The following is a 25,644-nucleotide window of genomic DNA, read 5'->3' on the forward strand; positions in this document are numbered from 1 at the left end:
TCGGTGAACCATAAACACAGCATAACTCCGGAGTATATCAAAATGCGCACGACAACAGAACCGGCCCGGGACTCGGCGAAAGGAATAACAGAATGCACGAGTAGAGTCGTGAGTAGTCATATGCATAAAATCATTATCATAAATTCAAATATAAGTAAAATGATCATATTTGAAATCGGAATAATAATCATACCAAATTCTTTTAAAGATTCTCTGAATTACATAAAGGAAAGTCGCGGGACCCACGAACGGGTATTTACCCAAGTCGGGCCCGCCTATGGAAAACATACGTATCATACATAATGCAAACTTTTATAAAAATATTGGAGCAATCCGAGCATTTATGTGAAATGTATGGCATTCAGAAATTTCGAAGTTCTTTAAAGTGAAACCTTTTTGCGCAAAGTTCGGAAAGCGATTATTTCAAATACATAAAGGTTCATATTTCATCAAATCATACATAAGAGTGCAAAGGAACATATATAGATCATATCATGCTCGGATTTCGGATTTGGAATTTCCTTAAGGCTCTAATCTAGCCTATGTAAAACTAAGACATGCCAAAAAGAAGGGAGGTTGCTTTACATACCTCGTACGCACTCCAAGATGGCCAATCTAAAGTAAATTCCAATCTACGCCTCGGGCTCCCCAAGGTCTACAAATATGCCAACGAATATCCAATATTAAACATAGGCACTTAAGCCATTTATTCCAACTAACATTAAATTCTACAGAAATTTCGGCAGCATTTCCCCTGTAAATAGGCCATCCCGAGAATTTAACTCGCTCAAAATCAACAACAACAACCACAATAACCAACCTAGCAACATCGATAATCAATTCGAAAGGCAAAATAATAATAGTAGCTCTCTTTTACACCATTCGACAACTTTCCAATTATTCAATTCAATGGCTTACTTTCAAGTCACAATATCGTTCGTACATTCGATTATTAACCCAAACTCATACTAACAACATTCGAGAACATTCTAAACAATTCACATAATTTTTCCAGCAATCCACAATTTCTCCAAATTTTTGGCCGAAAACATCCCCTACCCGTGAGCAGCCCACTGGGCACACTTCCGACTTTCAATTCATGTTTTGTATCACAATTCACAATATAACGATACCATTTTCATAAAATATACAAATTACATCAACGCACAATAACCCTCAAATCAGCCCGTACAATCTCAACATCAATCTTAAGTCATTAAATGCTCAATTCCAAACTAGAATTCGTAACGACGACACGAAAGCGCTTAAGCGATAATAATGCGATATTCGGCATAATCTATGACTCACATTCGTTCACACTACACATATTCATATGTTAATGGTTCTCATATATAAGGATTGCATTAAATGCACAAAGTTCTCCAAATCAGTCCGCAACGCTTACTATATCAATTCGGGACATTTAACTCTCATTTCCAACATACAAATCATCACTACAACCATTACGACGCTAAGCGATATTAATTCATTCTTTGCTACCATTTGGAGGCTATATACACGGCTACACTACACATATACATGTATCGATGATTTTTATTCTCTTCTCCACTCTACGACAATCAATATGCTACAAGCAATTAATTCATCAACCCAATACCACACCACACACATATACTTCACACGGTCAACACACCCAACACAAGACCCAACTTCAACATTTCATATTTCATGATTTTTATCCATTTTAGCATACTACAATATGCATACAACATTTATAACTCCAAAAACAAGATTAGAACTCACCTTTATTCTCCAATCCACCAATAGGCTAGGGTTTGCAAATGGGCAAAATGAGTGGTTGAATGACCCAAACAATACTTCCACGCTACTTAGGGACCTCCAAATAGTGGGTTTATACCAAAGAAATAATTTTAGAGAGGCAAAAATGGGACTTGATTTTTCTTGGTTGTGGCCGAGAACCATGGGGGAGTGGAGGCTCTCCAAGTCTTGTTATTTTTCTCTAAGTGTAGAAGTGGGAAATGAGAAAGATGACTTAGTCTTCTTTTTTTTTAAGTATCCACAAATATCTCCCTTTGTTTATGGCCCACACATGTGTTGGACCAATTAAAATTGGCCACACAATGTGTGGGACCATTTCAAGTCCACACGGCCACCATGGCTTTTGGTGCAAGATTTTTAAATTCCAATTTTATGAATTGTGGTCCTAATTTTTCCTAAGTGTCCAATGCCCTCAATTAAATATTCAATTTATGTCTCAAAATAAAATCAAATGGTCAAAAGTCCCGACTTCAAATCCCGGAATAGTCTTGACCCTTAATTGTCATAGTTAATCCGGGTTGTCCCAATGTATAAAAATACGGGACGTAACACATATAACAAATAATAAATAATAAATAATTTACTCCTAAACCAAAATTTGGGAACCGACACTTCATATCTAAAATTTATCTCACACTTTAATCTTAAAACATTCAGATTATTTCTTAAAGATAGTCTTAGGTTTAATATACTAAAGGAGGACTATGATGCACCGAACACTTCACCTAACACTTAGAATCATTGTAATAAATAATAACAACAACTTGTAAAGCGTAAAAAGTTAATTAACGAAGCTATAACATTTCAAATTATTAAAAGTCATAGAGCGGAAAATAAATTTCAAGAACCTGTACGCTTTTTTGCTCAAACGGGCGTGAGTTGCTTTCAATGTTTGCTCTCAGGGGCAGATGTACCATTGTAAGTACGAGTTTAATTGAATACATAACTTTCGATGCGGATCTCAAATATGTGTATAAAAGTTACTAAAATTGCAATAAATAGTAGATACATATAATGATTCAATTGTGAAAATCTTAAAAGATTGACCCATATAGCTTTAAATCCTGGATCTGCTTTACCTTTAGTTAGAAGTTGTCGGGGTGCTCTTCAAAACGATAGTCTTTCAAGTTTTTCTATAGCTTAAGAATTCTTAATTTATGCTCAATATTATTCTTTCCCCGTTAAAGCTGCATGAGAATATGCCTTATCAAAATGTAAGTAAACATGCATAGACATTTCAGAACGATGAATGCATGTGAAAATGCTTTCTTATGAGAAATCCAAAAAATGAAAAAAACAAAATGCTTACTTAAAGAATAGAAGCAGCATATCAAACTTACTGATCAAAAAAGGCATATTCACAAAATTATTTTTGAGAGATTTGAGTATTCCCATCCATGCCTGCATTCATTGTTTCACAAGTTATCAAACAATCCACGACATCAACCCATAACCTCTATCTCTATATATATTTAGTAGCTTTTACGTTATAAAATGATAATGATGTGAAATAAGTATCATTAAAGAAATCAAGTATCAATAGATATAAATGATTTACAATAGAATATGAAAGGTTGGAGTTGATAATAATTGAGATTATTAAGGTTTTATATAAACGGATTTAATTACTGCTACGTGGGCTGGCCTAGAGAAACAATTACTTAGGATTTATTACAATTACGTGGCTGACTCAGTAATGGGTTTTTGTTCCAAGGGGATATTTTCTTTAGGAATTTTTAAGGCTTTTTAATAGTCCTTTTAGTTAGCAGAATGATTGAAAAAATGCCAAAAAAGGAGAAAAAAAGATAAATAGAAATGGAGGTCATAGAGGGTGTCACATCACCTTATCTATGTCTAGCTTTATATTATATATAGATTAACTTTATTCAATATGTAGCGTTTTCATGTATTATATCAAGTCGGGCCACTAGTAATTTTAAATAGGAGAAGAAGTATAGATGAAATTCACTTATAAAATATGGCATTCATCAAGTGAAGTGTGTTCAGACCAAAAGTAGGCAACATTGCACGAGGTAGATTGTGTTTGGTGCATGGTATAAGCTGGGATATTCCAGCACTAATTTTTTGTACCATATTTGGTAGAAGGTATAAATTTATTCTGGGATAAATTTATATCTTGTACCAAACAAAGTATAAAATGCATCTCATGGTATAAGCTGGGATATACCTTCTTATACCACTTATCCTGGGACTATTTTATACCATGTAGAAGATGATATAAAATAGTCCCAAGATATAGAATAAATTAATCCCGAAATTATAATCCCGCGATAATTTTGACCATGCACCAAACGACCACTAAGTTAAAAGATAAAAGAGAACTTAAACACTAGCTAAGAGATAAAGATCAGACCAAAAGAGAAAATTTGTTAGAATTACTTCTGTAATTGTTCTACACTTCAAATCAAATTTCTACTAATATAGAAGCATGAGTGGAAGCTGGGATCGTCGTCCGTCTTAAGGGAAATTATGACATTTTAACCAAACCCAGAAGCTTCTTTTTAACCAAACCCACAAGCTTTTCTCCTTCTTAGTAGGTACTAAAAATACAAATATAATCACCTTCTTCACGCGCCACTATTTGTAAAAAAAAATCTATCAGCAAATCAAGAAGCTTTAGAAAAATATTGTGTAATTTTCACTCATATCATCTAGCCCAGGCCGTTGCTGCAATTTTCAGGTATTTGTTTTTGAAGTTTTGTTGGTGAAAAAGAATGCTAAAAAATATTGAGTGTTAATTTTGACTTCGATACCATTTTGATAATGGATATTCGAGATTCTTTGTCTTTTAACTGTTACTTTGAAGATCATCTCACAAAAAAGTTTAGTTATAAAATGGGTACGATGCTACCAGTTGGATTTTCGTTGATTTTGACTTCCATATAAAAAATATTGAGTGTTGATTTTGACTTCCATACCATTTTGATAATGAATATTCGAGTGTGTTGTGCTTAATCTGCCTATCTTAAAAGCTCAATATATGTATGGTAAAATGCTTCGAAAGCTTAATTGTTTCTTGATTTAATAAGTGGATACTTTTTTTTACCCAAGGAAAAAGGGCTAAGTAGACACTTTTTATGATCCGGAGGGAGTATGAGAAAATCAAGACCAGGCTGGTAATTATTAAGTCATCACAGTCTTCACAAACATGACTACTCCTAGGCTTAGATTGTCTCATTTTTTTTTTCCTGGACGTCTTTTGTTGTAGTTGTCTGCTAACACTTAGTTGTTTTTATCTTCTTTTGTTATTTCCCTTTTTGTGTTCCATTGTGGTTGCTGTTTATTTGTCCAATTTTATAGCATTTTGATTAAAAGGTAAGTTTGTTGCATAATTTAGCTGTTTCGACTGAACCGTCTATGCCAAGAGTGTTAGCACAATTTCTATCCATCTTTGTTATTTTAACCCAAATAAAGTATTCCAGTTACGAGAAATTTATGTATTGGACTATATGGGTTTGCAAACTGAATGGACAGATTTATTATGATCTTTAGAAAGATGTAGGTATGTAATGGGTTTTGATAAGACTCTTTATACTTTATATTTCTCAATCTATTTGGGCATTTGATGGATTTAGTTCTGTGGTTTCATAAAGTTTTAAATATTATCAAGATATGAGTCAAAAGGGGATTGCGAGAAATTGATTTTTTATATAATTCTTTGGGTGTGGTGTATGACTCACTTTTTCTTTTGGTTCTTATCAGATCTATCTCAGATTGATTATTCAGGTTAGCTACTCTCAAGTTTCTGGCAAAATCTTATGAAACATTCTTTTCTCTTTCTCCAATTAATTCTTTTTTTTTTTTTTTTTAAATTTTACGTTTTCTTGATTTCTGAAGCTGAGCATAATTCTTTGATTTTTGGTTGTAGATTCTCTGATATACTTTTCGGTGTTGATTATTATCTTTCATTTTTTATCTGAACAAAGAAATTCTCAAGCCGGTTCCTAACCCAAGAGTTTTTTCGGGCGGCTAAATGGGAAAATATTGAGGTTTGACCACTTGAATTTTTATTTTGTGGCAGGCATAACACATGTGAAAAATCTAATAATTGTTGATTAATTTGTTTTTTGAGGTATAAATCTTTTGGGGGTTCTATTTGCTCAACTGTTTTGCACACTAGATTGATAGATTCCTCATTATGCTTTTATAATCCTCCTCCTGTTCATCTACTTCTGTGTTTTCTCATTGCTGGGAGGGACTGAATATGTAGGCTATAAAGAAACAGGCGATTAAATTGAGGGAGCAAGTAGCTAAGCAATAATGGGTTTCGTTTTTATATACTTTCCCCTTTATACAATGATATATTTATTTTTTTGAGTATTTTTGGTAGGAGAAGTGACAATGTAGCAAAGGTTCTCTTCTTGGTTCTAGAGAAAAGTGGCGTTTTAATCAGCGTCCGATAGTTGTTCCTCATTTAAATGGACAAAGATTCCATTTTTGTTAATATCATTGCATCTTATTTTGATTCACTATATTGTTTGATTATTTTGTCTGAAATTTATTTTTGTATCCTGTTAGCATTTGTTTCTATGTGGCAGAAGTTAGATAGTTCAGTGATGCAAACTCCATGCTAAATTTTCAAACATGCTATTTCAATGTTATTTGGTTTGTCTCCGGTGCTGTCGTTTGCTGAATTGTATTGAGATTGAGATTGTGTCTACAGAAACAGAGTAGTCGAAATTAAAAAATTCTTTGAATCTGGGAATAAGAAATCCATATATTTCATCTCCCCTGTATTCAATGGAATTTTAGAGGTCGTCCGTTTTTCTTCCTTTTACTTTCTTGTTATTTATAGATTTTGCTTCTACATTATCTAAATTTTCCGTTTCGATCCTTCTCTGCTCTTACTTGTGCCTCCTCTGCCATGGACCTGTAGTTGTTTTTTTTTCTCTTTCCATAAGGCCTTCTTATGTGTGCTTAATGACAGTGCTTGGGTAGCAAAAGATGGAGATGAAAATCAGCTTGGATAGTGGAAGCCCAAGCAGAGGCTGTGTTATTTGCTGGAAATCACTGCATGCAAATTGTCTCCGGCTTAATTTATACCCAAGTAAGTGTAATTTACAGATGCGCAAAATATCTTTGATTTATTTTCCATATGGTATCTCCAGTTTTAGTCAATATTTTTGGTAACCTTAAAGGTTTTCATTAGAAAGATGCACTTTCGAGAGTTTAGATATTTATTTTGTTTAAATTTGGCTACAAAAGTTATTAAAAAATTATAAATCGCTTAAATTTCTATGCGAGTGTGTGCGCATGTAGTTTATATGTTAGTCATTTTAAGTGCAACATAAATTTTTGGAACTCAGCAAGAGTGTTGAGAAAATAATAGGTGAAGTACTAAAACTTGCATATACACGGACATCAATTCGGGTCTTAAATTTGAATTTGTTTATTCTCCAGTTTACCACCAAAGATTCCAGGAATGGATTGAATGTTTCTTCTGTAATAGGTATTAGCATGGTACAACTTCCATTTTCAGCGAACACTAACAGAAAATTTCTCAGTAACATGAATTGATTTTGATGCCCCGAACGTACATTTTACGAGCAGATAAAATTATAAAATAAATAGTAGTAATAAATTATAAAGTCATCCATGTCTTTCAATAGAAGGAGATTGAAGATGAATACAAAGACAAAGGTTCTGTGGCACTGACCAAATGGAATGGCTGAACAAAGCTATAAAGAGCGACAAATCAGCTCATTCAATTTTCATGTTGCTAGCTATAGCGCGCTAACATTATCTGGTGTTTATATTACATTGTCTAATTGATTTGTTATTCATTTTGCTCTGGGCATGGGCTTAAACAATGAACTTTTTTTTTTTATAATTGTTTTCATTTAGTGTCCAATATTGTCACTCTCAGATTCATGATTAATGTCTAAGAATATAATACAGGTAACCTACACTACTACAATCGAATTTCTTTCAAAAGGTACTTAAATAATATCCTAGAGAAACTTGATTAAAAAATACCCTAGAGAAAATAGCACGAGCTAATAGTTTACTTCAGCCGAATGTAGAGAGTAATGAGAGTTTTCTTCATAAACTTTCGTTGAGTATTGTTGATTGCTCACTTTTTCAGGTTGGATTTAAGGGAGGGATTTTTAAACATCCTGAGATAAAATCGAACATATACTGCCAAAAAATATGGATTTGCTTGGGCCAAAAAAAGACCTGTTCCCGGATCATATGATTTTGCATCCTAAAGAGGATCGTGTATGAATAACCTTCTAAAGAAAGGTATCCAACATTGCAGCAGATTCCAGAGGTACTAACTACTAACCATCTCTCTCTACGCTGCAGAAGGCATCAACTCTTGATACTGTTTATTTTCATCATGTCTATAATCATATAGCTTTCTACGTAAACTGATTTATTAGCGACATTTCCTAAATATAATGGTTAATGAGAAATATAGAGTACTCCGATTTTTTTTTTAAAGAATGAATTGGGTACACTGGTCTAGGATTGCATTATGATACCTGGTGCAGCTTCTACATCAATTTAGTACTAAAAGTAGGGATGCTACAGGGAGATTTGTTAGTTTTGATACTAGAATTTTGTATCACATCTCTTTCAGTGCATTCATGAAGATCATATTTTCCTGGCAGAAACTAAAGGGAAACAAGGAAAACGGTGTAGGGAGGAGAATGTGTCTGAGCTATTGCTTTGCTTGGAATTTTGAGGAGGGAGACGAGCTCACATTAGTCCAAGGTGTTGTACAGAGAGCTTATGAATATAGCATAATTCAATTAATCAAACGGACGCTTAATTTTGTAAATTCTGTTTAATTCTTTTTCATGTCGTTAAATCTTCTTCATGTCCTTTTGTATTATAACATCTTTGTGTTGTTGAATTGAACTGCTTAACTCCTATCAAGTGACTTGTGGCTGAAATAACCAAGTAGCTACCTTTGTGTTTTTTGTTCATTGGTTCTGTATTTTCCTGTAATAACATGAAATTTACAGATAGCATGATGTTTACTCAATTAACATATGTTTAGGGAGTTCTTTCTATATTGCTAATCAACAAAACTCACACTTATTTATAGTTGTATCTTGGAAGTGTGTGGTTTGCTTAAAAGTTTATATATGTAAAGTCAATATGTATGACTTTGCTAAAATCTGATTATGGGGAAATATAAATACTACAGCATATTCAATGATTACTGATCTTTATTATAGTGTAGCCAATGATTTAAATTTATTTATAGCAAACAATCAGGTGAGCTTGGGATTCTGTTGCCATTTGAGATCATTTAGTATTTTTATGTGCGGGTTAAAGTGGGCATAACATAAGACTTTGGGTGATTTGTTTCCGTTATAGTATATATTTTCTTAAAGGAAATATTCACTTTGTTAAAGCTAGACTCTAGAATTATATTGTTCATTCGCCTTTGAAGACCAAATAAACAAATATTTCAAATTAAAAGAATGGAGGCAAAATATGTGTAATCTACCCATAGATAGGCAGAAAAGAAGCCACACTTCAACCATGATTCGTAAGTTATTAAAATTTTGGATCATTCCTTGGACATGTGATTGTATTATCTTATCATATCTGAATTTATATGGTTTCATACTGTTTTATTACACTGCAGCAATATATTTAATGATATTATGTTGGGCCCGTGCGCAGCACGGGCTGCACCTATCTAGTATGGTAATAAAGCCAAGTCTGACAAATAGTCGATTTGGGCTGAATTTAAACTGATTAAAATGGGTTGAAGAGAAAAAATTAAAGCGGGCTGACGCAATAAAAAATTAAAGTGGGCTGACGCAATAAGTGGGTAATTACCCAACCATGTTTAGAAGTTAATTGGACTGAGATGATCAGTTCAGTCATAGCCCAATCTATTCAACTCTTACCATATTTTAATATTTTTTTCCTCTTATAATTTGCTTATCAAACAAAATTAATAAAACTTATCTTCTGTCACACCCCAGTCTCGATTGGGATGGACTACATTCTACATACATACTATAGGCATCTATTGTGAAACTGTAATTGTCTACATGACGTAGTAAATCTGTTAATGTGAACTATATGATGCTATGTCTGTATAACTAAAAGTAAAACCTGTACTCGATTGAACCTGACCACAGATGTCTATGAAGCCTCTAGGATAACTGAAACTGTATAACTGACATGCTGTCGGGACAAGGCCCCGACCTACCCAAAATCTCTATACATAAAAATATAAGACCTGACTCAGCTCCAGGAAAAAATGGAGCTTACACCATCCCGCTGAACATTTGTACCATCTAGAATGCATGCCTGTCACTCGGTATACATGAACCTGCAATGTGAAACATAAACAAATGCAGCGCCCCTGGCCAAGGGACGTCAGTACAAAAAGATTGTACCGAGTACGTAAGGCGACTGAAACTAATACTGAAATGGAATATAAGATAACTAAACATAAACTGAATAGTCAATAAAGAATCCAGCTGCACTTACTCACCTCTGACATCTAATAACTAATAATACGATATCAAACAACTTAGCCTCGTATAAGGCTTCTAGACATGCATGATATGATTAGCCCTGTAGGTACTCAATGTAGCCCCGAAGGCAGTGTGTATGTATAATCATAGCCCCGAAGGCAAGCAAGCGTCTATATAGCCCCGAAGGCATCTGTATGGCCAATAGCCTCGTAGGCAAGCCTCATAGCCCCGAAGACAAGTATGTGTTTAGCCCTGAAGGAACCTGTATATGTATAGCCCCGAAGGCAACTATATATGCATGTGTGTGTGTATATATATATATATTCTGGGAAACTTACTCTCTAGATTTTGGGAGCACGTAACTCATTCCTTATAAACTGATCATCTTACTTAAGGGAAACTCTAATCCCACCGTAACAACTCAGAACTCGACTCTATGAGTAAACGCTTGAGCACAGCTGAGCATGGACATATAGCATTTCTTAAAAAGACTCATAAGGCTTGTAACATGGAATTAACACACTTATAAACTCTAGGCTTCATGATTCATGTAGGAAACAATAAATACACGTCATGCCATAGCCGCGAGTCAAGGAATAGCCTTACGTACCTCAATTCAATCTTCGAATGACTACAAAGAGTCAAGCATTCCAATATACACTCAACCTGTTTAAACGGGCTAATATCAATACAACAACAGCTCCACCAAATACTACTTCTATACTAACACTATCGTCAAGCAATCAAAGAGTGATGAGCTCCCGAGGCTATATATAATGGTGCACTCCACACCCAACCTCCTTTTAACAAGAAACAAGCTCTACACGAGCTACCAAACTCAGCCAAACCTCTGAACCACATAAAAACATTTCTTAATGAGTTACATAACTATCACAACCCGAACTCACGACTGCCTATCACCATTCCGTGAGTTCTTAACAAATATTTACCTTAATCGCTCATACTTGTGGAAGGTTGTATCAAATGGAGAAAGAGGTTTTACCCTTGCATAGCTTGGTTTCCTAGCTAACGATAATCCCGCGGGCTCCAAACGACCCAAAAATACTAATCGCTTTCCACTGCTTAATGTTTTAACCGAAGAATATCAATAAAGTACTGCTATACTCAGACAATTTTTGGGATCAATCAAACATTCTCATCCCCTCCATATCCGTAACCTCCATGTATATATATACGCCCTTTTAAAATGGCCGGAACTTCTTTTTACCTTTTTATAGAAGACCTTCAGTTCTAGGTAGGGGTGTACATGGACCGGGTTGGTTCGGATTTTTTATAAACCAAACCAAACCATTTGTGTCGGGTTATTAAATCTATAAACCAAACCAAACCAATAAAAGTCGGGTTTTTCGATATCAATTTTTCTCGGATTTTTCGAGTTTTTCATAGTATCTAATGAAAAGCACAAAGCAGTGCTTCTTAAAAAGAGTTCTAGTACAAAATATCAACATATAAGATGGAGGCAAAACACTGTTTGAAGTTTTAACTTTATAATATAACTAAAATGTCAAATGGCCATAAAATGTCAGATGTAGCAAAAACAAAAATCCAAATCAGTGCAATATACTACAGCAGCTGAAAGGAATCATTGCAACTTGAAGATTGGGCAAAAATCCAAATCACTGCAGCTTGAAGATTGGGCAAAAATCCAAATCAGTGCAATATACTACAGCAACTGGGCAAAAATAAACAAAGGCTGCAGCCTGCAAGATACATACAGCAGTCAGCAACTGAAAGGAATCACTGCAGCTTGAAGATTGAGCAAGTACTGCTGTTTACACCAGCTAGAAAAAGCAGTGCAATATACTGGATATTGCAGTACAAAACCATTCCTCATGGACCAAGTAATTAAAATATAGCACTGAAAAGTAAAGGGGGGGGGGGGGGGGGGGGGGAAGGTCATTCTTCAGATGGTCTTCAAAGTATGAATAAGTATTTCATGTTTTAGCATTCCTTAAATGGTAAATCCGATCTCAGATGCATAACAAAACATTAATAATTGATTTATCTAAAGTATTCTTTTTCATCATATAAGTTACTACCTCTGATTGGAAATACTAACATTAAAATATATGAGAGTTCCAGAACTCCAGCCTTTTATGCTATTAAGTACCAAATATTAAAAAACAAAAGGGAAGCAAATTGTCTACTTAAGCCTTGAGTACTATGTCTTTTGGTCCTAGTTCTGCAAGTCTCAGTTACCAAAGAAACTCAAAGCATGAACCACGGATAACATGAAAACAAAGGCCATAACTCATAAGAACGGCAGAGCATCAACACTTCTTTCAGTCTGCATTTTGTTCTCCAAAAAGAAAAAGAGCTATTAGAACTCGAATAGCTGCCAGAAAGATTACACAGGATAAACTTATGGCTTTTAACTCAAAGATTTTCTTTCATCCCTTGCAATGAAAGCAACCTCTATTACTCTTTGACAATAAGCTAGTATGTGGCAAGAACAAACAAGGGGATCAAAGATGGAGGGGAATATGTGCCAACATATCAATATGGAGACATTGCAGTCTAGTATGTGATATTTTCTATATTACACTATTGCCTCAAAGCGGTGACTAACCCGGTGTACAATCCAGTAGTGTCTTTCGTTTATTTCAATCAAAAAGGGAAAGGGCGATGGAGTTTTCCTCTCAAGAACACTTTTATTGCAGTTCCTGATTCGTGCTTCCTGATCACTTAGAGTCACAGGTACTACTCCTTCAATCTATAAAATCTGACAATTGAAGAGATCAGAAAGGAAGCATGTGCATTGCCTAATAATGAAGTGTAATTCAGTGAAGAAAACTGAATCTAGAAAAGATACTAAGGCAAACAAGAAAAGATCTAAATTGAGCACTAAATCTGTAGTCAACCTCCAATGTCCTTTTGCTAGTAAGCCTTTAAACAGAAGTAAACAAACAGCTAAATTCTAAACTATAGGTCATGATAAACTTTTTCTTAAAGTTCAAAATCCAATTTAAAGTCCAACATATGATCCAAAAAACTGTAATTGTTTAGTTCTCTACATTTCTATGCCAATTCTAAAACAAGATAAATCATTTATATTTCGTACAAATTTCTGATGCCAGGAAAATCAAGCAGTGCAAACCTCTTGGATTTCTGCACTTATACCTGCAGAAAACAATATCAGTAAAACCAGCAGAGAAAACAATTGCACTAGCTAGAAAACAATATCAGTAAAACACAACAGAGAAATAAGTGTGCAGAAAACAATATCAGTAAAACCAGCAGAGAAAAAAATTGCACCAGCTAGAAAACAATATCAGTAAAACACAGCAGAGAAATAAGTGCAGAAATCCAAGAGGTTTGCAGCTGCAGAGTACAGGGGTGACAAATTATTGATATACACGAAATATACACTGTGTAATTAACATACCAATTCTCACACAGGTAGTGCATCGTGAACGAAACTGGCTAATCAATGCTCAAAGAGTCAAAGGTGAGTCTCCATACTCTGCAAGAAAAAAGAATAAATTAATAAGTAAAAGAAAACTGGCTAATCAATGCTATATGTCCATGATTTCTTTCTCCATTCATAAAAGAAAACCAACAGCTCTTTGAGAAATAAGTAAAAGAAACCATATATGCATTTAGGCATAGATTCCAAATATTTTTTGCTTCTGCTACTACTGCAGGCCTGCAGCTGATTTTCTCAAATATCCACTTTTTAAACAAGTATTGTATGGTATTGGACTATTGGTGCAATTCAGTTTCTGCATGGAAGAAGGAAGCCAAAGCAGAATTGCATATCTGCTGACTGCTGCAGTTCATAAGTACCATCAGGACATGAGCAGGATAAAAAAATAGGGTCATGCATGCAAATATTCATCAGATGCTATTTGACAATACCTTCATCAACTTGCTCAATGTTCTGGACTTCTTCCAAACTGTCGTGAAAATTGTATTCTTTAGAAGGTGATCGTAGCCATTGTTGAGTACAAATTAGAGCTTCTACTGTTTTTGGCGATAAAGAACTCTGGTAAGAATCAAGAATTCGACCACCTGTACTAAATGCCGACTCAGATGCAACAGTGGAAATAGGAATAGAAAGAACATCTCTCGCAATTTTTGAAACAACTAGATATTTACTAGACGAAACTTTCCACCAAGACAAGATATCAAAATCTTTATTCTTCACCACATCATCCATCAAGTATATCTGAAGATCAGTTTTTTTTTGCAATATTTCCCTCGTCTGCCAAATGTTTCTCCCATTCAGATTCCAACAAATCATCGGTTTCACTCATGCTAGTATCACCTCCAATATTGTCATTAGAAGAAGCATCAACGACAGAGTTATTGTAAGAATCATACAAACGCGTTAAAACACTTGCCACATCTTCCGACTTTAATCTTCCTAACAAAGGACCATATGCTTTGGAAAGAGTGAAGTTTACATACTTCATTTTATATCTGGGATCTAACACAACAGCAACAAGCAATAACATATTCATATTCTCAAAATTTCCCCAATATTTCTCAAATTTACTTTTCATCCTGTCTGCCATATCAACCAAAATAAGATCTTCGCATGTAGAATACTTTTTAATAGAACTTCGAAGAGTAAAAAATTCACGGAAGAAACAGTTGGAAGTAACATACAAAGTCCCTGAAAATTTTAAAGTGGTCTGGTAGAAAAGATCAAGAAACTTGACAAAAGCTCTCACATTCTTCCAATCATTTGCTGATGGATTTCCTCTTAATGCACTTATTTCTCGACAATACTTTTGGTATTTATGGTCATCCAGATACATTCTTGTAAAGGCTTTTTCAAATTTTATAGTTGTATCTAACATTGTATATGTCGAGTTCCATCTAGTTTCAACATCAAGACTCACAAGACCATGAGTGTCTATCTTAGTTTTTTCAACAAATGACTTAAAAGAAACAAACATTGAAGGAGAAGATCTAACATATTTTACCGCATTCCTTACACGAGAAATGGGTTCAATTTGTTCATCTAACCCTTCTTTTACAATCAAGTTCAATATGTGAGCACTACACCTAACATGTAAAAATTTATTTCCAAGTATTACCCCATTCCAATCATCCATTAGCACCTTCAAATGCTTAATGGCAGCATCATTGGCAGTCGCATTGTCTAAGGTTACTGTAAACAAGTTATCAATGCCCCAACACAATAAGCATTCCTCAATTCCCTTAGCAATAGTCTCGCCTTTGTGATCTGGTGTTGGAAAAAAGTTCAGAATTTTCTTTTTTAAATTCCATCGGTCATCAATCCAATGTGCGGTGACAACCATATAACTCAAATTTTGGAGTGATGTCCACGTGTCACTAGTAAGGCAAACACGTTGGTCCTTGATAAGATATTTAAGCTTATCTTTCTCTTCTTGATAAATCCTCAAGCAATGCCTTGCAACAGTAACACGAGAAGGTAGTTCAAAATTTGGTAAGGCTTTAGCCATCAATTTCCTAAAGCCTTCTCCCTCTACAACTCTAAATGGCTGCTCATCAATAATTACAAATTCCGCAATGGCCCTCCTAATTTCATCCGCATTATACACTACCCTTTCATTAGAACCCGAAAGACCTTCTGTCCACCCTTCTTTAATAGTTTTTAATGTTGTTTGTCTCTTATCAACGATTCTAAAGGGAGATTTGTTACATTTACCAGTTAGATGTGACCATAATGTAGTAGTCCCATTCTTGCTTTCGGCAGCAAACGTTTTTGGACAGTAATTGCATTTCGCCCTAATTTTACCTCCTTTAGCTTTAAATTTGGAGAAGTGATCCCAAATCTCGGAAGTCTCTCTACCACTATTCCCAGATTTAGAAGGTTCTTTAGGAGTTGTTCTTTTTTTCTTTTTAGGAGGAGTGCGTCGATGAGGAATGTTCTTACCTTGTTGTTGTTGAGATTCTGTTGGCACAATCGGAGGGTTGTTGTCAATCACTAGCGATTTAGTTCCAGAAGTTGTAGCTTCCATCGCCAAAGACAATTTCTGTATATAATAAAAAAGTTGTAATTTGTAATAAATCAACAAATTGATAGCAATATAAATAAATTTGTAAAACGTTAAAGCTAATTAGGAAAAACAAGAGGCTTACAGTGTAAAGTTGAGTCTTGTAGTAGGGTTGCTGATTTGAGAGGAAAGCAAAAGAGGGATCTGAAATGAGAAAAGGAGAACGATGAAGTTTGTGAAATGAGAAAGGGATTTGAGAGGAAAGCAAAAGAGGGATCTGAATATCTGATTTTTGGGAGAAGGGTTGTGTACTTGTGTAGCCGAATTGGGGATTGGGGCTTTTGGACTTCTGGTGTTTTCATTTACTTAGACTTCTGGTGTGTTCATTTCCTTATGGGCTTTTTTTGTATATTATTTAGATGGACTTCTTTAAGTCCAAATCTAAATGTAAGAAAGAAAACAAAAATTATAAAAAAAAATTAAGAAAATATTTATAAATTACATTTTAATAAATATTTTTATGTATAACATAATTTAAAAGTAGTATATCTATAATCGGGTTGGTTTGGATTCGGGTTGACTTTTTTTAGTTAAAACCAAACCAACCCTATAATGCTCGGGTTTTTTTTTCCGGTTTGGTTCGGTTTGTCGGTTTGGTGCGGTTTATCGGTTTGCCTTGTACAGCCCTAGTTCTAGGTATAATAACTACCAAAAATAGTAAGTCGGCTAGGCTAGTGGATGACTAGGAATTTCCTCTTCCTTACCCATGAAGTATTAAGCAACCTTGCTTAATAATTCATTATCTCAATTTATGTGATATACTTTGACTAGACACGAAATTTTAAAAATAAAGAAAAACTTTTAAATCTTGTGGTTTGAAAATAAGATAAAAATATTTGTGTGGTTATATATCATTTCGTTAAGCGTAAAAGATGAAGTTTAAAATTAAATTATTGTCAAATAAAAAAATATGTCTTTTTTTTTTTAGACAGACTAAAGGAAAAAGTGTATCGCATAAATTGGGACAAAGATAGTATAAAATAAGTGACTCTTTCTAGAATTCTTGGATACTAAAGCAATATACTACTTTATTTTAAGGACTAATACAAAGGGGGCTTGCATGTGGCAAGTTAGGACATTAAATGTTGGTCAGTAGTGATCAATTTGGCAAATTTAGTTATGAAGTCATTCAAATGCATACAGAATATTCACGTAAGTTAACTTGTAATTCTTAATTATCAAGTGACTTACTACTAATAATAATAATCAAGATATATACCAACACTTCATAAAATTAAGACATATACTAATAGGACATCAAGAATATATATATATATATATATATATATATCAAATTCCAATCTTTTTTTGCAACCTTATATCAAGAGTAGAAATTTTTGTACCATTAACTCTCAAAATAGTAAAAAAACAACTTTCTTTTCTTATGAGAAAATAATTTCTACCTTTATAATAAAGAAAATCCCATATATGAACTTCCTCGTATCATCTGTATAACTTAAAGTATATCCCGTAGTAGTAATAATAGTAACTACCCGAAATCATACTTATCAAATCTTTACTAAAAGGTTTAACTTAAAAGAAAATATATATACACCGTATCAAAATAATATCTAACGGTATCAAAATTGTCAAACTTACGAGGTCTTACAATAGCACTGTCATAAACCCTTTACAACCTCATAAATGACTTTAATCCCTTCAAGCTTACGTCAACTAACTTACGACACACTTAACGTAGAAATACGAGATGTTACATCTTCTTCTTCATTATTATAAATATATATAACATACTAAATTAAAAAATTATTTAAATATTTTGACAAATTTTCTTATTGGTCAATTTGAACGACATACTTAGCCCAAGTTAATCCAACTTTTAGATGTCTGAATTTTGGTCGGGTCAAGATGTACTACAACAACATACCTAGTGAAATCCCACAAAGTGCATGGAGTCTTGAGAAGGGTAGAGTGTACGCAGACCTTACCCCTACTTTGGGAGGTTGAGAGGTTGTTTCCTTTAAACCCTCGGCACAAGGACCGACAATTCAAAACAATACAAAAAAAAAAAAAAAAAAAAAGCGAAGAGCGGTCCGAAAAAAGAGTTGTGACTACCACAGATTAATATGATAATCAAAGTACAAGAAACATCAGATGATATCAGAAATCGCAGGACAATAATACTACGACTACTAGCATGCAAGAATACGCGTGACAATGCACAATTACCCACTAACCTTCTATTTTAATTTGTGTCCTCCATAATTAACCTTCTATCTAAGGTCATGTCCTTGGGTCAAGATGTACCGATAATAATAAGAGGGTTATTAACCCATAAATATATAATTAACCCCACCAAGTAATTACACCAGACCATATAAATTTACTATAGTTATTAACCATAATTAAATGTTAAAAATCTATATACAAATAATTATCATGCATGCATTTATTAACTAAGTATGTATATCAAACTATCATATTTTCATGAACTTATCTTACCACCTCTAAATAAAACACAAACATAGCCTTTGGAGTGCACTGAAAAAAAATCTAGAGAGAGAGTCAGAGATAGCATATAAAAGAGGAATGACAAGATGTATATTCCAAAACTATGAGGTGTACACTTAAAATATTTATTTATGCTAAAATAGAAACGGACAAAACGGTTTGCGCAAGATCCGCAAAGTTGATAACCGTTAGTGTGATACCCGAGCGGTTCACGTTTTCTCTACCGTCTTCACAGTATATATAGCTTTATCAAATCCAGGCCCATCATACAGCAAACTATGGGCATTGGAAAATTCATAATTCCCTGGTCTGATCTTCCCAAAGAACTCACTGAGAGGATCGGAAAACTCCTCGAAACACACATTGACGTCCTTTGCTTTCGTGCAGTGTGCACAACATGGCGTTCATCCCTTCCTCTGCATCCTTTGGCAAACTCTCCTCTTTTACCTCTCCAAATTCCCTTCGACGATCCTCAGACTTATAAAGGAAGGACCGGTTATCATCTCATCGAAAGCACCGTTTATATTTTTCAACCCCTTGATCACGCTTGTAAAGGGTGGTTGATCAAGGTTGTAAAAACAGCTGATGGAAAATTGAGGGTTTTGAATCCACTAACAGGCAGACTTATCAGGGTTTTGCCTGATCATATGCCTAAGGTATTGAATTTACTTGACTTTCGTGTTTCTCAAGTTTGCAAATCTTATCATGTCCAATACTTCAATCCCTCCAGACCTTCCTTCAAACATGATTTTGATGTAGGCCATGTTAGGAAAATTTTGCTTCTCAGTGATCAGACCAATAGTAGTAGCTTTTCTTTAATGGCGATTGATCGTGGTGGTTCGTTACGTTATTTGAAGTCGGGGGACGAGAAGTGGACTAAGTTAAAAAATGACAGTTCCTATATTGGTGATATTATTGTGTATAAGGGTAATTTTTGCGCTGTTGATAAATTTGGAGTGACTATGCAATTTGATTCTTCGTTTAATGAGACAACGGTAGCTTCCAGATTATCCGATGTTAGTAGGAAGAAACGGCTTGTGGAATCACGTGGGCAGTTGTTTTTGGTTGATAGTAGTTTAGAATTTGTCAGTAATGTGGAAATTAAAATGTACCGACTGGATGAAGAACAAAATAAGTGGATTGAAGTGCAAACTTTGGGTGATCAAATTTTCTTCGCCGCTAATGACTGTTGCTTCTCTGTTTCTTTGCGTGATTTTGGTGAGTGTAGAGGAAACTGCATTTACTATGTAACTGGAGGTGTGTATTATGATGATGAAGACAGTGATGATGATTTTGGCTGTTGTTGTTATTGCGATTTTAGTGATGATGATCGCCGTCCGGTTGCTGGTAATGATGAGTTTAGCTACCCTGTTAGCTATGATGATCACAAGATTAATGACTCTGGTAATGGATCAGGTGGTGGTGATGAGATTAGCTACGCTATTAGCAATGATGATCACGAGATTAATGACGCTGGTGGCAAATCAGGTCGTGAGAATGATGTGATTAACACCAGTATTAGCAATGATGAACACAAGATTAATGATTCTAGTAGCAAATCAGGTCCTCTTAGAGAGAAACAACCGGTAGATATATATGAAGGAGTATTTGATCATAACACGGGTGTGTTTGCCATAGAAGATGGTAAACTTGGATCGCTGTTATCGTTCCTTGATTATGCAGAAATTTTATGGCCACCACCATCTTGGCTTAATAGGGAGGATCAGACTCCTTCACATGATCATGTAAGTTTTCAAATCTCACTCTCTGTTTCATTATTCAGAAATTTATATATGGTCAGTCTTTTTAGAAATGTTTGACCTAATTGTAGCTTATAAATATATACATGCAACTAGGGGTGTACAAAACAAACCGACAAACCGCACCAAACCGATAATCTGAACCAAATCGGAAAAAAAAACCGACTAGTGGTTTGGTTTGACTTGGCTTTAAAAAGAAAAACCCGAACACTATTGGTTTGGTTTGGTTTTAGCTAAAAAAAGTCAAACCGAATCAAACCAATCCGACATTACATTTATAAAATTTCAAACATATTTTATACATAGAAATATTTATTTATAATGTAATTTATAAATGTTTCTTTAACTTTTTTCATAGTTTTTTGTCTTTTAACATATTATTTCAAGCTTGGAATTAAAATTTTGAATGGTTTAATAAGTTTTATAGCTCAATGATATTAGTAACTCAAATAAAACTCAACAAAAATCAAATCAATACTAATGCTAACAGAAGAAATTCATATCTAACACTAGAATGACAATAATTTTGATATCTATTCTTTAGTTTTATATTAGTTTAGAAAGTGAAAATACATAAGTTAATTTTATTTTTTTCTTTAATATCTAGTCATGTAATTAATACTTATTAGTCGTACTTATTTTAGCATGACGTAGTACTTTAAGGGGTCGTTTGGTATGAAGGATAAACATAAATAGTCCTGGGATAAGAATTTAGCAATTTCTTATCCCTCGTTTGGTTAGTAATCATGGGATAAGTTATCCCAGGAGTAAAAATAGTGCTGGGATAACTTATACCTGCCACAGGGTGGAATAAGTTATCCCAGGATAAGTTATCCCGGGATAAGGAAGAAACCTCTTCTTTTTAGAAATTATCCAATGTATAATACTTTTAGTCCAACATACCAAACAGTCAATAAAAAATAACTCCATAATAACTAATTCCAGCATAACTTATCCCAACGTAATTAATCTCATCATAACTTATCCCAGCGTAATTTGTTTTTGAACCAAACGACCTCTAAGATTATGATCATTTTCTACATGCCTTATAAATTAGTTGTATTTATTGTAGCATGACTTAGTACTTTTAGATTATGAAAATTTTATTTTATGCAATTTCATTAATTTTTTTCGTTAAATATTTTAGTACAATGTCATCTCTCATCACGTTTTGTGTTATTTTCTTAATAAATATCTTAATTAGATAGTCGTATCTTACTAGGACTAAAGAAATATTTGAAGTACAAGTTATATGTTTTGTATGAAGACTTTACCGGAAAAAACCCGAAAAACCCGAGCAACCCGAAAAAATCAAGAAAACCCGAGGTTGAAAAACCCGACTTTTGTTGGTTTGGTTTGGTGTATAGATTTAAAAACCCGATGCAATTGGTTTAGTTTGGTCTTTAAAAAATCCGAACGAACCCGGTCCATGTACACCCCTACATGCAACTCCGATCAATTCCTGCCGATGGCCTGTTTCTTAATTTATTTCTGGAGTTTGTGAGCAGGGAACTACTTAGTAAAATTAATTAGTGCGTACCTTTACAGGAAATTGCAGAGTCGTTATTATCTATAAGTAAACAAGGATGAGGCAGCAAGATCGTGTCACGGGGCAGAGATGCAGAAATATATTGGCTCTCCATTCTTTCTAATTTGTCGTTTCGCCTTTGCTTTTGCTATTGTTTTTTTTCTTTTGTGTTAATGAAATGAAGATTTTAGGAACTTCGTTTCTAAGACTCAATGCTGCCTTTCTATTATTCGCATTTTCTTTTGTTCTTTTCCACTAATCTATAGTATGTCCTATTTATAAATTTCCTTGGCGTTAAGTTGATTATCATTTGGGAAAATTTGCCTGCATTGTTAAACTCTGTGTTAAAAAGTGGAGCGAGCGTAATGCTGCTCATACCCGTGTAACACAAATGGTACTGCCTTCGAAAATTTACCGCACTTTGTTCTGTGACAAGTGCCAATAAGCTGTTAACATGAATAAATAGCCGCGACCAACCTATGCATATAATGCTCATGTCCCTCAGAGTTATTAAACTAAAATTGAAATATTTGCAGATCCGCCAAGTACCCATTAACTGGTAGAATGTATATTAGTGACCACTTCTCAATAAGAAAAAGGAAGGAATGAGAATGTATTTCATTAATTCTTTTATTTGCCAGTGTAAACTCAAAAATATTTATTAGTGTAATCTGACAAAGAAATGGAGAAATTTCTCGTGTATTGTTGCTAGAAGTACAAGATGTATGTACATTGAGTATAAGGAAAGAATCAAAAGAAGAATCCTACGGATCTTCCATGTATGACGTAGTACTATTGCTAACAACTTGTGCGTATGGTCGTTACCTATTGTATTGTATCATAATATTATAATTTTGAATACGGAGTAGCCCGAAGATACGACTGGTGGAATCCCTAGGGCTATATATAACATATAAAATAAAAATATCTTTTTAAAAATACTTTCACAAGGTCAATATTGGATGGGTTGAGCTAATAAATGCGACTAGCCCAAAGTTTGAGTGGGGTCATGTTTTCATGGGCTAATCTCGCCACCCATCCCCCAAAGATTAGGATTATATGGCTGCACTAGAGTCTTTTATAAAGTAGAAAAACTGGAAAACATGCAATATGCAATAGGCTAGTACCGGGAAAGATGGATCATCTCCGTTTTCGCTCAATTTGCTCTTTGTGGCGATCCTCTAGTCTTCCTCTCCGCAAACCTCCACTTCCTTCTTTGCCTACTCTTCCTGATCCTTTTTGCCCGAAAACAAGAAAGAAGCCTTACTTCGTCGAAAAAACCGTCTACCTTCTCCAGATTCAGGAGGATTTATGGAACTCGCCGCTAATGAAGGGATTTAAACGAAGCTTCCTCATCGAGGTTAGTAAACCATTATCCGGGGACAAACTTCGCCTTGAGAGTCTTCTTTCCCATGCTCCATTGGAAAACAGAGCAAAATCATCTGAGTCCAGAGGCAGTGTACTGAATTTGTGGAATCTTCGAGTTACTGAATTGTGTAAGGTGTTTTATACGCCTAAAAGAGAGAGCGGGATATCTGCGTTGCAGATCAGTAGGGCTGGCAGAGAATTGGCGGCAATGGCTATTGATGATGATATGCAACTCTATCATTATAAATCAGGAGAAAAAAAGTGGACCAAAAACGACATATGCTGTGATTGGCATGATATTATCAACTACCAGGGACAGTTTTGTGCCGTTGACATTGAAGGAAGGACACTACTTTTTGACTCATCATCGTTTGCAGAGACAGAAATTTCACCTCCGATGGTTGATAATCTGAGCAAGTTCGTTAGCTGGAAAGTGCTAGTAGAATCATGTGGGGAGCTGTTTCTGGTTGAGCTCTACGAGGAGAAGACTAAAGTTTACAGGTTAAACATGGAAGAAAATGCTTGGATTCAAGTGGAAAATTTGGGCGATCGGATATTTTTCATTGGTAAAAATTGCTCCTTCTCTCTTTCTGCTCAAGAATTTCCAGGATGTAAAGGTAATTGTGTTTACTTCAATAGAGGTGAAGGAAAAGAATATGATGAGCGCTTGAGATTTTGGGGACCCAAGACTGAAGTTTATGACCTCGAGACCAGAAGATTTGGGGGAATAACGTCCTTTCCCGAGCATCTTGAGATATTCTGGCCTCCACCTAAATGGCTTGAGCACCCTAGTCTCCTCAGTTTAGGACAATAATTTGAAGCCACAAGCCTTGGTCTATTGGTAAGAGTTCAACATGTGATGGGTGGATCAAACGCATGTCACATGTTCAGTGCTCTACACAAAGCCTGGTATTTAAGTAGAGGACAGAAGGGCATACCCTCTGTCTTCCTAGCTATATTAGTGTTTTTCAGTTAGATCTATGCCTCTATATGTTCAATGCCTTGATATTTTCCTGAAAGTTAATATTCTCTCAGAATTTAAACTAATTTGTTTGTACCTTTTCATTGATTATGTCTAAACCCATTATTAAATTTAAGTAAATTATGAGACTCCACATATATTGCCTTAAATTCCTGGATTTTGCCTTTCACTGGCAACAACTATGGTATTGCTATTCACTTTATGTTGCTTTGTCATAGATGAGATGCACAAAAGAGCAAACATGTTAACTCAAAAGAGAAGTTAAAAAAAAAAATAAAAAAAAACGTTAAGAACCAAACTTGAGGTTACAAGAACTCACTAAAGGACCCTTGGGAACAAGCCTATTACTTACACAACGTCTAAAAGGAACATGGTAAATCACAAAGCTCTGCTTGGCTTTGTAGGTCTAGTAACATATATAATGGGTGGGAGCTGCAATATTCAGCACTTTACACTAAGCAAGAACTTAATCACATCATACTGCTTGTTCCTCCATAGCTCAGACACACAAGTGCGAGCCCCCGTTGAATATTTGAATCAGTTTTGGCGCAGCGCTCTCTACTCTCAGTCCTGCCCTGGTCTCTCCCTCTAGGCTCAGCTATCAATCACCATATTTACATTTATCCAACCCCACTTTTATCTAGAATTATTACACCTAAACAGTTCGTGAAAGTAAGATTTCTTAACATAAATTAGCTACAATGACTTCTCTGAATTTGTCTCAAAAGATCACCGTCCAATTGTATGGCATATCAACGATGGAGCAAACAGCGGCATTTCTTGAGCTTAACTTTCAAAAATATACAAGTGCCCCCTAAAATTTATTGTAAAGATTTCCTATACTATTTTCCATGTGACACCCACTCACCCCCCAGAAGAAAACATACTCGACCACTGTAGTAATATGCTCTTCTTCCTAAAAGCTCCATGGGATCTTCGAAGTATAAAACCTAAGCTAGCTGAAGAAAAGCTCAAATAAGGTGCATGATGGGCACTATCCTAGAAACTTAGATAAACATTTTAACATGGTAGCAGCAAGATCATGCTTCTGCCAGTAGAATCCGGATTGTGAGATAATGGAGAAAGCAAAATGAGAATATGTGAAATGTAATTCTCCTTAGAGTCAAAAAGAAAAAAAAGCTCAGCATGTATATGACCATTTTGTTCTTTTTCTTTTGGTTGTTTGTGGGGGTGGGGGTCACCCTACGGAAAATGGGATCAATTGCCATTAACTGTCCAATGATTGATGAAACTG

The 25,644-nt window shown here is 34.8% G+C and overlaps 2 protein-coding genes and 1 long non-coding RNA gene across 5 annotated transcripts; all 3 read left to right on the plus strand.

The window, feature by feature from the left end:
• The first annotated feature begins 4,162 nt into the window (after window positions 1-4,162).
• Window positions 4,163-8,812, plus strand: LOC132623704 (uncharacterized). Of its 3 annotated transcripts, none has more exons than XR_009576342.1 (6): window positions 4,163-4,501; window positions 5,524-5,547; window positions 5,690-5,810; window positions 6,749-6,868; window positions 7,907-8,092; window positions 8,405-8,812. It is a non-coding gene; the product is annotated as an uncharacterized LOC132623704 (long non-coding RNA). The 3 variants fall into 3 exon arrangements; XR_009576341.1 differs by having other exon boundaries at window positions 8,436-8,812; XR_009576343.1 differs by lacking the exon at window positions 4,163-4,501 and adding an exon at window positions 4,509-4,937 and having other exon boundaries at window positions 8,436-8,812.
• Window positions 8,813-18,954: 10,142 nt separating this feature from the next.
• Window positions 18,955-22,322, plus strand: LOC132624637 (putative F-box protein At5g60060; the record flags this gene model as incomplete). Its single annotated transcript, XM_060339385.1, has 2 exons — window positions 18,955-20,496; window positions 22,060-22,322. Coding segments are annotated over 2 exons (1,584 nt in total), but the record flags the coding sequence as incomplete, so codon positions are not given.
• A 794-nt stretch (window positions 22,323-23,116) lies between these two features.
• On the plus strand, window positions 23,117-25,096 carry LOC132623732 (F-box protein SKIP23-like). Its single transcript, XM_060338534.1, has one exon. The coding sequence runs from the start codon at window positions 23,175-23,177 to the stop codon at window positions 24,219-24,221; it is 1,047 nt and encodes a 348-aa protein (XP_060194517.1). The 5' UTR covers window positions 23,117-23,174; the 3' UTR covers window positions 24,222-25,096.
• Window positions 25,097-25,644: the final 548 nt, after the last annotated feature.

This window comes from Lycium barbarum, chromosome 12 (assembly GCF_019175385.1).
Source record: "Lycium barbarum isolate Lr01 chromosome 12, ASM1917538v2, whole genome shotgun sequence".
Taxonomy (NCBI): Eukaryota; Viridiplantae; Streptophyta; class Magnoliopsida; order Solanales; family Solanaceae; genus Lycium; species Lycium barbarum.

Bases quoted from the DNA above. Each gene is read 5' to 3' on its own strand.
- LOC132623732 (XM_060338534.1), top strand. From the start codon at position 23,175: ATGGATCATCTCCGTTTTCGCTCAATTTGCTCTTTGTGGCGATCCTCT.